Source organism: Lotus japonicus, chromosome 1, assembly GCF_012489685.1.
Source record: "Lotus japonicus ecotype B-129 chromosome 1, LjGifu_v1.2".
In the NCBI taxonomy this organism is placed as follows: domain Eukaryota; kingdom Viridiplantae; phylum Streptophyta; class Magnoliopsida; order Fabales; family Fabaceae; genus Lotus; species Lotus japonicus.
The window spans coordinates 84,416,659-84,429,157 of NC_080041.1; the positions used below are offsets into that span (position 1 = coordinate 84,416,659).

The 12,499-nt window shown below is 36.4% G+C and overlaps 2 protein-coding genes across 2 annotated transcripts; both read right to left on the bottom strand.

Moving 5' to 3' along the window:
- Window positions 1–6,174: 6,174 nt before the first annotated feature.
- On the bottom strand, window positions 6,175–9,249 carry LOC130724550 (NADH dehydrogenase [ubiquinone] iron-sulfur protein 7, mitochondrial-like). The gene is made up of 2 exons (XM_057575815.1): window positions 8,737–9,249; window positions 6,175–6,792 (listed from the first exon to the last, which is right to left on the bottom strand). Exons 1-2 carry the CDS (start codon window positions 9,129–9,131, stop codon window positions 6,558–6,560), a joined length of 630 nt encoding a protein of 209 aa, XP_057431798.1. The 5' UTR covers window positions 9,132–9,249; the 3' UTR covers window positions 6,175–6,557.
- A 269-nt stretch (window positions 9,250–9,518) lies between these two features.
- On the bottom strand, window positions 9,519–11,402 carry LOC130749212 (NADH dehydrogenase [ubiquinone] iron-sulfur protein 7, mitochondrial-like). Its single transcript, XM_057602539.1, has 3 exons — window positions 11,008–11,402; window positions 9,730–9,742; window positions 9,519–9,626 (listed from the first exon to the last, which is right to left on the bottom strand). Exons 1-3 carry the CDS (start codon window positions 11,400–11,402, stop codon window positions 9,519–9,521), a joined length of 516 nt encoding a protein of 171 aa, XP_057458522.1.
- Window positions 11,403–12,499: the final 1,097 nt, after the last annotated feature.

Sequence of the window (12,499 nt, forward strand, 5' to 3'; positions counted from 1 at the left end):
CGGAACACGGCGGCGATGTTGGATTGCAAGGAAGAATGGGTTTTCAGTTTAAGAAACCCTACACAAAAAGTCAGAAACGACGCAGTTCTGTATTTCAGTTTTTTTCTTTTACATAGCGAACCGGTCCAACCGTAAGGACCGAGTCACCGGTTTTTTATTGAACCGGCCGATTTTTTCCGGTTCATAGCAGGTGGATTGCATGGCCGATCCGAAGCTCGGCTCGAACCGACTTAGGGTCCGGTTCCCGGCTCAACCGGTCGAACCGACCGGTTCGAGCCGAGTCTGATAACACTGGGATTAGATATTAGATATTAGATATTTTTACATAAAAAGTTAAAAACAAACAAGTTTATAAATAATAACAAGAAATCGAGTTAAAAAAATAATAATAACAACAAATCCTCACAGTCTGATCTTTATTTATGTTCACTAAAAAATACTCGATGAGAAGTTGAAAATTAGTAGGAAAAAAATAAGTTGATTTTTTTTTTATTAGATTGGGTTGTATTGAGATCTAAACTTGAGAGTTGTACTATAATTTTAAGTGCAAAATGCTTTAATTGCATTATTTTTAGTCTTTCATCCATTGCAATTGTCTAATTTGAGTCTCATGTTTAAAAAAAGTACTTCCTTCCACCAAACGACCCCAAACCCCTTTGTCTCAACCCACCTCAAAAGACAAACTCCTTTGACCACCGTCCACCACCATCACCTCCGACAGCCAAACCCAAGCCACCTCCTAATCTCTCCCTTTTTGTCACACTTGCGCCAAAAACCCACCAAAGGAACCCAAGCCACCAGAATTAGCTCTTTCCCTTCCCCAAATGAACCCAACCGCCTTACCCCTCACTTCTTCATCTCCTTCCCCAACATCTGAACATCATATCCTCAATGACCACTTTCTCACCCATCCGAGTCAATCCTAGCTGCTTCGTCCTTGAAAAGAAACAACAATTCCAAATCGAATTCCCACACCTCAAAACCATAGATTCAAAACAATTGCGAAGAGGTAAAGAGATAGAATAGGATGGGGACATCTATCTATAATCTATCTATCTATAATCTATCTATAATCTATCTATCTATCTATCTATATCTATCTATAATCTATAATATATATAAAAGCAGAGTTTCTGCAGCCTTGAGGGCAAATAAGTCGTTCAACAATTCAATGCACAATAATCTAATTTTTGGCATGGACATTTTAGTAAAAGTACACATTATTTCCAACAGATGAAATTACAGCCGTCAGATCATTTCCAATTTCTTGAGTTCTTGCATTTCAGCCGTTTCTGATTTCTAGCGACACTTTCTTCTCGCTTACGTTCCAGCCGTTTCAAGTGACAATTTATTGAGAGAAAATTAGGGGTTTGAACGTTATCTTATATTTAATTGATTTAGACATGTAGTTCACCCACTGACAATTTTCATTCAGTACCTCCTATCTGATGCGAGAGAGAGGACAGGTAAATTTTACATTCTCATTTCTTCTCCTGATGTATTTATGTTTCCTATCTGCCTATCGGTTTCCAGAAACTTTGCCCCAGGATCTATTAGCTTTGCTCCAAGCGGTGGTGGGTTGAGGGTTTTGATTTCGAACAGTGTGCGGAAGACCATCCAGAACATCAAGGAGACACGGGTAAGGGAGGAGGATGAGATTTATGCAATGCTCAAGTTCAGTATTTTCCCCAGCGAGACTGCACAGAAGCTTCTCCTTCATGGTATCATCATTTACTTATGTTTCTTTGTTGTCGGGTTATTTCAATCTTGATTTTGAACTCTTCTGTTCATTTTTTAGCCACCAGTCCTGAAGATACTATGAAGCAGTGTAAGTCTTTGTTCCAAGTATTTTCCACAGCTACGTGTTACTGAGAAGAGATGAGAGCAATTGTACAAATGACGCTTATACTCGGAAGCAAGAGGTACAACACCAAAACCTTTCAACACTATTCTGCTGCCATATTTTTTGCAGTGGTTCAATCAATGTTTCTTTTAATCATGCTTCAGCTTTTTTGTTTTCTTCTACTGATGGCTTGGCATATTTCTACCTGATAGCTACCTCTATTATGTGTTAAAATTATCTTTGTGCCAGATTCACTAATTAGAAAAAAGACTGAAAGACCAATTTGAGGTCTGAAGCATGTTGGCTCTTGGATACAGCCCAAGGTTAGTACTAAAGCAGAATTTTTTATTTTTTCTCCAGTTATGCGCAAATTCTTATGAAACTAATTTACTTCAACAGGTTATTATTTTATATATTGAGTGTTATATGTCTCTTGCAATGGAAAAAAAATAATCTGAGGAGGAGGATGATACACCAGAAATTCAATATTATAAAGGAGAGAAGCACCTATTTGAGAAAGGTAGATTACAACTAGGACTGTTGCGGCTCTAAAATTTATAAAATTCCCCTAAAGTCATTTTGGTACTTTACTTTCTACTAAAATTTGAATGGCATTTTGTGCTATTATCTTTTGACTATCCTACTAAGTTTTAGATATTAAATAACGTGTTTAAAAAAAGTATATATTTCTTTTTTGGAACACTTAAATTAATTCATTTAAAATTGGAGGGTCATCCTTGCAGAAATAAGGAGAATGGAATATTCTACATGGAAACATCTTCTAAGAGTGCAGAGAACATTCTTCTCTATGAAATAGGCATGTTCTGAATGTCTTTAAAATACTTTGTCTGAAATGTAGTTATATTAAACCAATCAAATTCAAGTTTTTGGAATATATAGCATACAAATTGGATCCATGTGTATATGTCCTAATTTGATATTAATAGGTACTTGGATGTTGTTTGGAACGAACCAGGAAAACGTCCCACCTTGATCGGAGGTATAATTCATGCCCTCTCTCATTTATAATTAACTACATGTTTCTGCATTATTGTCATGATTAGAATTTTGATTAACTATTGATCTACCAACTACGCAGGTTCAACTATATGGCTATATCAGAATGTCACCCTTTTCTTTTAATCATTTTTGGGTCCTGAACCCTCCAATTTTCACCCTTTTTTCTCCATCTTGAATAAAATGTACTAACTTAATTTCCTTAACTTATTTTCCTTTCCATTGTGTTAACAGGTGAAGTGCTTCTTATTGTCCTCTTCCGCTCCGGTAAGTCCTCAATTTTTTTCTTCATGTATTTCCACTTCGACATCTGAAGACTGAGCTTCTTTCAGTTTCATGTTTTGATTTCGGCCTATTGTTTTCTCACTCATGCTTCCTTTCAATTTGTGCTTCTATTGTCCTCTCTTGGTAAAATCATCTTTTAATTTCATTTTGTGTGACTTTTCAGTTCGACCCTTTGTTTTTACAAGCAAAATGTTTGTATTTATCATACACAATTACACATATTCTTATTGTAGTTACAGTCGTTACATTTCTCCCTTTTTTTCATTTTAAATATGGTGTACTGATTACTCTAAATTTTCTCTTTATGTTAACAGGTGAAGTGCTTCGTGGTCCTCTTCCGCTGCTGGGAAGAATTCTTAATTATTTGTCTTCTTCGTGTATTTTCACTTCGACATCTGAAAGCTTTTGTTGCATGTTTTGATTTAGGTGTTTTCCGAAGAATTTTCGCCCGAAAGTTTTTGGATTTTGATTTTAAAACCGCTTTATTGTTGTGAAAATTGAACATCGTTTAGTGTGTAGTTGATGTATAGAAGTTGAGTATTCATTTACACTCATATTTCTCTTTCATCTCATTTCCACACATTTTTCTTCTTATATCTCTCTTCTATTCTTATCATATCATCTATCATATCTCTCATTTCTTCTTTATCCCACAAGGTGGAGGTGAATATTTCATTTGTGAACAAAACATTTTTGTCAGAAACGGGAAAGAATAATTTGATGATTCTTCTTCTAAGTGTTGCACAGTGCACACCATGAAATGGAATAAATATGAATTAAAATGTGTTCCCTTCCTGTAGCTATGTAATAATGTAATTTTTTTATCTTTGTTCCCTTCCTTCAACATCTTGAGACACATCACTAGGTAGCCATTATAGCTCACCTAAATTTAATCTATAGAGCCTTTGTTCTTCAGAATATCCACATTAATTGGAGTGTGGATATTATATTTAGGTACTTCATTTTGAATTTTGAAGTTCTCATCTTGGTTCTAGCATTCTACATTTTCACGCATAGAAAGTGTCTATATGTAAATGCAAACTCTTACAGTTTCAATATCGTCACACAAGAAAATCCGGATTTTGGACGTTTACTGAGGTAATTTGCATTTGAGACTAAATTTTGAATTAAACATAATTATTAATTACAATGAAAAAAACACGTCCAATGAACTGTTCACGACACACACAAAAATAGTTTAATCAATTGGACAAAAACTTTACCACTCTGAAAATTCTATTTACATGTGCTTACTAAAATAGAAGTTATAAAATAAAATAAATATTCTAAATGTGGTACTTCAAGGAGACTTTAGGCAAATTTTTAACAGTTGTGTATAAAGGTAGAATGCAGGATATTATCCATGCCATTATCAATGTCTCTTATCTTTGAGATCATTGTCAGGTACTTTCACATTTATCCTTATAATGTCAGTTTTCAATTTAATCAATCATTACAAAACCAAATAAAAATTAACCCATTAGAACATATATTTCTAACAATAATATAATTTAATAAAATATTTTATGCTTCACAAATTTGACCCAAAAAAATCTAAAATGTTTACTGTAAACTATTAACGCCAACTATAATAATAGTTCTTATTTTTGGAACATGAGTAGGCACTTTAATTGACAAAAAATATGAGACTAAACCGGAAGATTAGATGCAGAGGTTGCTGAGTAAGATGAAAATGCAGGTAAGCACATATAAGATGAAAATGCCCTGAACATCCCTCGAGAATTTTTTATTCCACATACAAGTGATCCAATGACTTCTATAGTTAAGTCTACTTATCCATCTTTCCTTGAAAACTACAAAGATCCACAATTGTCAACATTGTGCTATTTTAACTCCTACAAATGAGATCGTTGATAATTTGAATAAATACATGATGTCATTGTTGCTTGAAGAAGAGAAAACTTATTTGACTGACGATATGTATTCATACAACAATTGTGACAGCCAATATGATATCCACACACCAGAGTTTTTAAACACAATACACTCTTCCGGTTTGTCTAATTGTCAATTAAGGTTAAAAATTGGTGCTTCAATAATGCTTATAAGAACATAGACCAATCAACTGAAATGTGTAATGATACACGTTTGATTATTACTCGAATGAGGACATATGTTTGGAAGCAAAGGTTATCTCTAGAGCAAATGCCAGACAAAGAGTGTCTGTACCAAGATTAACATTAACTTCATCAGATAGTATAATTCCTTTTAAATTTCAAAGTACACAATTTCCTTTAGCATTCTCTTTTTCCATGATAATAAACAAAAGTTAAGGACAATCATTAAAAAAGTGGGGTTATATTTTCCAAATAAGTGTTTTCACATGACCAATTATATGTAGCATTCTCCAAAGCCACGCACCGTAAAGATTAAGAATCTCTATTTGCGATAGTGATGACAACAATATTCATAGAACTTCAAATGTAATTTACAAATAAGTCTTTCACAGTTTTATATGAAGAAGATCTTTTTACAGGAAATGTGCAACGATACACTCTCAGCTTTATTCTCATTGTAATTAATTCAATTGCAAAAAACTTTCGTGGCTATTTTTAGTAAATATATGTTACTTTAACTCCATGCAATAAATTATTCAATAGATATAAAAATATCATCAATTGAGCATTTAGTAAAACAAATACAAAAGATAAACATAAAATAGCAACTCAAAAAAAAACAAACTATAAGTACAGAAAAATTACAAATTTTTGATTTCATATATCTAAAATAAATTTAGTTTGTTTAATCCATAAAATATCTCTAAAAAACAAGCAAGTTAAAAGAAACACACAAAAATGAATATCCCCGTGCATCGCACGGGTAAAAGTACTAGTTTAAAATACTAGGGAAAGATACATGTATTTATAGTTCATCAAAATCAAGATTAATATTGAAAACATAACTATTTGATTGAACTAACATCATTCAGCTTAAAAATTATTTTGAGCTTATTTCTCCTCAAATTAGCTTACGAATAAACGGCTGTTGTCATAAGTGCTCAATTAAACTTTTCACCCAAAATGCACCCAAAATTTTAATAGTGAAAGCTAACATACAATGTACCATGAGTTCCGAATTACACTGCAACACCATTATCCAGGAGTAAGCAAGAGCTAAATTGGCCAAACATGAAAACCATTACTTATGAGCCAAACCTGAGTGGGCATTTTATACTCCCAGGTAATTAAGAAGCAAAAACAAAAACAAATAATAAACATCCAACTTCCAAGGGATCTGAAGCCCCTTATAAAGCATCACATAGAACATTGAGTTATATAGTAATATATCATCATAATCTCCGCCAGACATGGGGCGCTTCTTAACAAGGTAAAACTTCATGGCTTGCTTATTGAAAAGTAACTTGGTTGCCAAGAAATAAACATAATTGACCTCACTGTGTCCACCAATGGAGGAAGTCCTTGCGCCTATTGATCTTCTTTTGCAGCTGAAGGAGTCCATACAGCAGAGCCTCAGCAGTTGGAGGACAGCCCGGAACATATATATCAACAGGAACAATCCTGTCACATCCCCTTACAACAGAGTAAGAGTAGTGGTAGTATCCTCCACCGTTAGCACAGCTTCCCATTGAGATGACCCACCTAGGCTCAGGCATTTGGTCATAAACCCTGCAAAAAAAATTCAGCATTAAGTAGAAAGCTAATGTTAATTAACATAATTGGTAAGTCCAAGACAGAACATGAATCAAGTTCCAATATTGGAAATTCGGAAGCTCAGGGGATGGGGAGATAGAAAGAGCACATTAAAATCAATTACTAATGTTTTGTGATCATCTTATGTGGAAAATTCCTAACACCAAGAAAATGAGGTATCACAATAGACATAACTGCTGGCATTATGAGATATGTTAATCACGATTGTAAAGAGTAATTAGAAAAGGAATGCACTCATGTTATACAAAAATTTAACGTAGCGTTTCATGTCAAGATTGATGAATGTTTAGAGGAATGGATATAAATTTTTCATACAACAAGGTCATGTGAAATCTCAACATAAGCATGCATTCTCAAATAATTTAGACTTCCAAAGACCAACAAATTCTACAATTGAAATTAAATATCAAAATAAAAGTTGTTGAGCCCTCCAAATGGAACAGCAGGCTGAATAAAGTTCAGTATCAAAACTTATTAATGATATATTGATAGCTAAAGGTGAGCAACCTAGAATTTTGTAATGAAGAATTGTACAAGAACTAAAAAGAGTGACTTGCTTCATACTCTTCTACTGTAACACCTGGACCCGTTTGAAAACTCATAGTGTTGGTGGAGTGGAATGGAGGGGAGGGGAGATATTTTTTTAATCTATATTCTTTGGTTCAAATTTTAGAGGGGGGGGGGGGGGGAGAGTTTTGTATTGCATGCAAAAGTGGGGGATTTAAAGGGAACATAATTCACATGAGAAAAATGTCCTTCCTCATGTTTTGAAACTCAAAATTATAATTTAAACATAAGGGTAATAAAAGTACATTCATTTTAAAATCCTTCCTCTCCCATCCTGAAACAAAAAAGAAAGGGGGTATCTCTCCTCCCCTCAACCAAATATGATAAGAATTAAAATATCCCCTCTCCCTCCCCCTACCCTCAACTAAAGCCTGTCCCTCCATTGAACCGAAGACACCCTTATATACAAACAGGGCATACCTCAGAATGTTCACATCTCTCACAGCCAGCGTAGAGTGAGACAATCATTATCCACATAAGGACCTCTTTTGACAGGCAGTATCATTCAATTAAAAATGATTTCAAGAACAACGTTCAAGCACAAAGAGAAAATTCTGTTAAAAACTAGGTAATTAGGTGCACGACAGGGAGAAAAGCAAGGAATTGGAAATCGGTGGGGGCAATTGGTTTGGGAGGGAGTATTCTACAACTTACACTCACAACGGGTAGGGGCAGTAACCTGATTCTAAGTGAAATGGAATAAGAAAGAAATGGAAGAAGGTGGACATGGCAAGCAACATTTTGATTGAGGACTGGGAAGATGGGAAGCAGCCCCCTCAAACACTACAGACTACAGTTTCTCTGTCATTTTTCAATTTCTGTTAGTGTTCATCTTCAGTATTTTGAAATCCTTATCAGATACTGATATCAAGAGAATGAGGTTTGTTCAATAAAACGTATTCTAGTTCCGGTTCCCTATCAGGCTCCTAAATGATTGCAATATCAAACAATACTTAATCAAAACAAACGAAACTCACTAGCATTTGCGCGATTAAGCCGACAGGATTATTAGTTCTATGACCTTTTTCCCCACAAATTAGTCTCAGAAATCCTCCCTCGAATAAAGGTGCTAATACACAAAAGATACCAACCATGATTCTTCATCATCTATATAACAGCCTAAAAACCCCATGAAAGCATCGATTCTTCCAAAGAAGGCCCAATTATCTGATATGACATTCATCCAAACACAAATTTGTAACAAAATCAGCAAATTAGGGTTTCTACTGTTCTATATGATTTAGAATCTAGCGAATAGAAAGAGCAATTGAAAGGAATCAAATGAAGAAAACCCTAGAAAAGCAAAAAAGGGGCAAGGGAAGAGAGGAGTACTTGCGAAGAGCAGGGGCCATCTTGTTGGTGAGAGTTCCAGCGACGATCATGCAATCAGACTGACGAGGGCTAGGCCTGAAAATGATCCCGAAGCGATCGAGATCGTAGCGGGCGGCACCGGTGTGCATCATTTCGACGGCGCAGCAGGCGAGGCCGAAGGTCATGGGCCAGATGGAGCCGGTGCGAGCCCAATTCATGAGATCGTCGACCTTGGAGATGACGTACTCCACCGCCTTGGGGACGCCGGTGGGGGAGGAAGCCGATGGAGGCGATGGCGGAGCATAGGGTGAGGGTGTGGGTGAGGAGAAGGAAGGGAGGGTTGTGTGAAGGGAAACCACCCGCTGAGGTGACACCAGGTGTGGGAAGCGTGAGGCGGTTCGACTCAGAAGAGCCATCGTGGTTCGGTTGCAACCAGGTGGGTGGGTGAGGATTGAATCGCAGGAATAGAACTTCGGTGGTGCCTCTCTTTCTCTCTCTAACGTTTTAAATTTTATGGCCAAGCCAAGTAATGTACGTGGTGCTTGTATAAATCACATGCTTAATGTATGTACCTACTTCCTTATTTAGCACTAAGTGGTTTAATGTTTGATTTTTAACGAAAAATTATTCTTACGGCCATCGGCGTGAGGACTTCTTGGCAGGGGCATGTATAAACATTTTAGGCACTAAGGCGAAAATGTTGAGTGATTTTTTTTACAATAATGATACTTGAAATATTATATATCAATTTTTTATATCAAGAAAAAATGCGGAATCAAAATCCCTAATGCTTACGCCTTACATCACAACCATAGGTCCCCATTTAAAACACAAGACTTCACCCAGCCAAGCAAACCAAAATACTTAACAGTAAAAATCTCAACAAGTGCCATAGAGCTTAAACCCATAACCTAATAAAGACAAACACAAATAAAAAAAAACTAGAAAGGATAAGAAACAGATGGCATAACAACACCTGACATGTAAGTAGCTCCAACACAACCACTAGATCACCTTTGCGGTAAATCTTTCAACCAGAAAAAGTTGAAGTCAAAAGAAAATCGTAACCTCAATGCTCTTGACTAAACGCACACAAAAAGAAAGATGGCCAACCCAAACTCTACTTCAAGATATACCACCTTCATGTCTTGCAAAAGAAACTAAAAACCTATAACCTGAAAAACTCAAACTGCCAACAACAGCCACCAATGTCAGCCTCAACCCACATGTTTTGTTGCCGTGAAGACACACCAACCCACCATCAAAAGCATCATGATAAAAAACCTGAAACCCTACAACAACAACAACAACAACAACAACAAACCTCAAAGCCACAAGATCCACGACACCCATGAAGCATAAACGAGCAACGACGATGAACAGAGCCAAGAGGCTAAGCCCTTGGCGACTCAAATGAAGACGAGTAGCAAGATCGACAAATGGACCACATCAACCCGATCAAGGAGTGACAACAGAGAGGAGGAGGAACTAGGGGTTTCCACCGACAAAGGACGACCGCAGTTGTCGGATTGGAAGCCAGAGGACAAAACAGACGTCCTTGAACAACAAATGCCAAGATCGTCAGATCTCAAAGACATCGGTCGGAGGCAAATGAAAAGAAGAGGGAGCTAACGAAAAGAGAGGATTAGAGGGGGTTGCAACCACGCAGGAAGGTGGTGCGACAGCCATCCAAGGAACCCTAGATCATGACGTACTATAGTTTTTTTTTTTGGATAAAAGAATTGCAAAAGAAAGAAAAAAAAAATAGGAGAAAAAAAAACTACTGCCTCATCAAGAAGTTGAAAATATACTAAGTTCTTTAAAAGAATTTTTCCTCATCTCTACTTGTAAATTTATCAATCAAGTTAGCTATTTGTATTTTGCTATATTAAGTGTCTTTGAGTGTTTTAGATGCTCACAATAAAACTTCCCTCAAAACTATTGTTACTCGTTCATATAACCCATTATATATTCATACCTGTTTTTAACTCACTTGAGATTTGAATCTTATTTTTCACAATGGCTTAATCGTTGTTGTTGTTGAAGCATCTAATAGGACCAACATAAAATAGATTGAGAGGGGTAAAGTTTAATTTGGAGCTTGACTTGTAAGAAACTAAGAATTCTTAAGATATATGCATTCAACAAGCTAATTTTGATTTTGCTAGCTAGTTTATGATTTTTGAATACCAATCATTCAACAAAGGAGATGATCTGGTTATGTAGAAACGGTCTACATAGATTTATAAATGTTCGCCTATATAAGGGGGAAGGGAAGAGAGGAGTACGTACTTGCGAAGAGCCGGGGCCATCTTGTTGGTGAGAGTGCCGGCGACGATCATGCAGTCAGACTGGCGAGGGCTAGGCCTGAAAATGATGCCAAAGCGATCAAGATCGTAGCGGGCGGCACCGGTGTGCATCATTTCAACGGCGCAGCAGGCGAGGCCGAAGGTCATGGGCCAGATGGAGCCAGTGCGAGCCCAGTTCATGAGACTGTCAACCTTGGAGATCACGTACTCCACCGCCTTGGGGACGCCGGTGGGGGAGGAAGCCGAAGGGGGTGGTGGCGGAGCATAGGGTGTAGGTGTGGGTGTAGAGAGGGAAGGGAGGGTTGTGTGAAGGGAAACCACCCGTTGAGGTGACACCAGTTGTGGGAAGCGTGAGGAGGTTCGACTCAGAAGAGCCATGGTGATTTCGTTGCATCCAGGTGAGGATTAAATCGCATGCAGGAACTGAACTCCTGGTTTTCCTCTTTTGATTAATGTACGTGGTGCTTGTATAAATCACATGCTTAATGTAGCAACTTCCCTATGGTTCTCACACCAAAGTACCTATTTGTTAGGATGAATATGAACTGTTTTCTTGACGAAATCTGTAAGAGAAAAATATAACAATTTAATTTCAAGTACATTGTAATTTTCTTTTTATCTTATGGCATAAGTACATTGTAATTTTAATTTTTGATGGAAAAAGTTTTCAGTCACTAGTGGAGATGTGGTACATACTTGATTTCCTCTTAAGTAAAATTTTGAGTTCGAGTTTTATGGATAGAAAAAATATATGATATGAGAGTTAATCTTACTATGATGTGAATGTTTTCAACTCAAATAGAATTGTATGCGATGGAGAGTGAGTACCTGTGAATACAAAAAAAGTAGTGAGAAGATAGAAGTTGATGGAAATGAAGTGAAAAATGTTGTCTAAATGACTCATGATATAGTTTGGGTTAAATAACTCATCATTCAATCACATTAGAGATAAGTGAGTTAGAAATAAATTAATAAATAAAATATATAAATTTCAACTCACTTATCTCCAATGTGATTGGATGATGAGTTATTTAACTCAAAATATATCATAGATCATTTAGACAACCTTTTATATTGACTATTAAGCGTCTTTTAGTGTTTTAGATGCTCACAAGAAAACGCCTCAAAATCATTGTCACTCGTTCAAATTCCACCTGTGTTTTAAACTTAGTTGAGATTTGAACATTATTTTTCACAATGGTTTATAATATGTGTGTTTTTCAATTGATCCTAACTGAATGCCAATTGAGGGGCTGAACTCCTTTCACGCTGAGGCCATAGGAATTCCGAATTTGTAATTCTAAGGCACCAAGTGTGGGTTTTCAACTTAAAACAAAGCGGCACCTAATCATTATTATTGAAGTTGAGGCTTCCAATACACAATAGATTGAGATGGGTGAAGTTTGGAGCTTGACTAGTAAGAAATCTTAAGATATGTGCATTGAACATGCTAATTTTGTTTTTCGCAGCAAGTT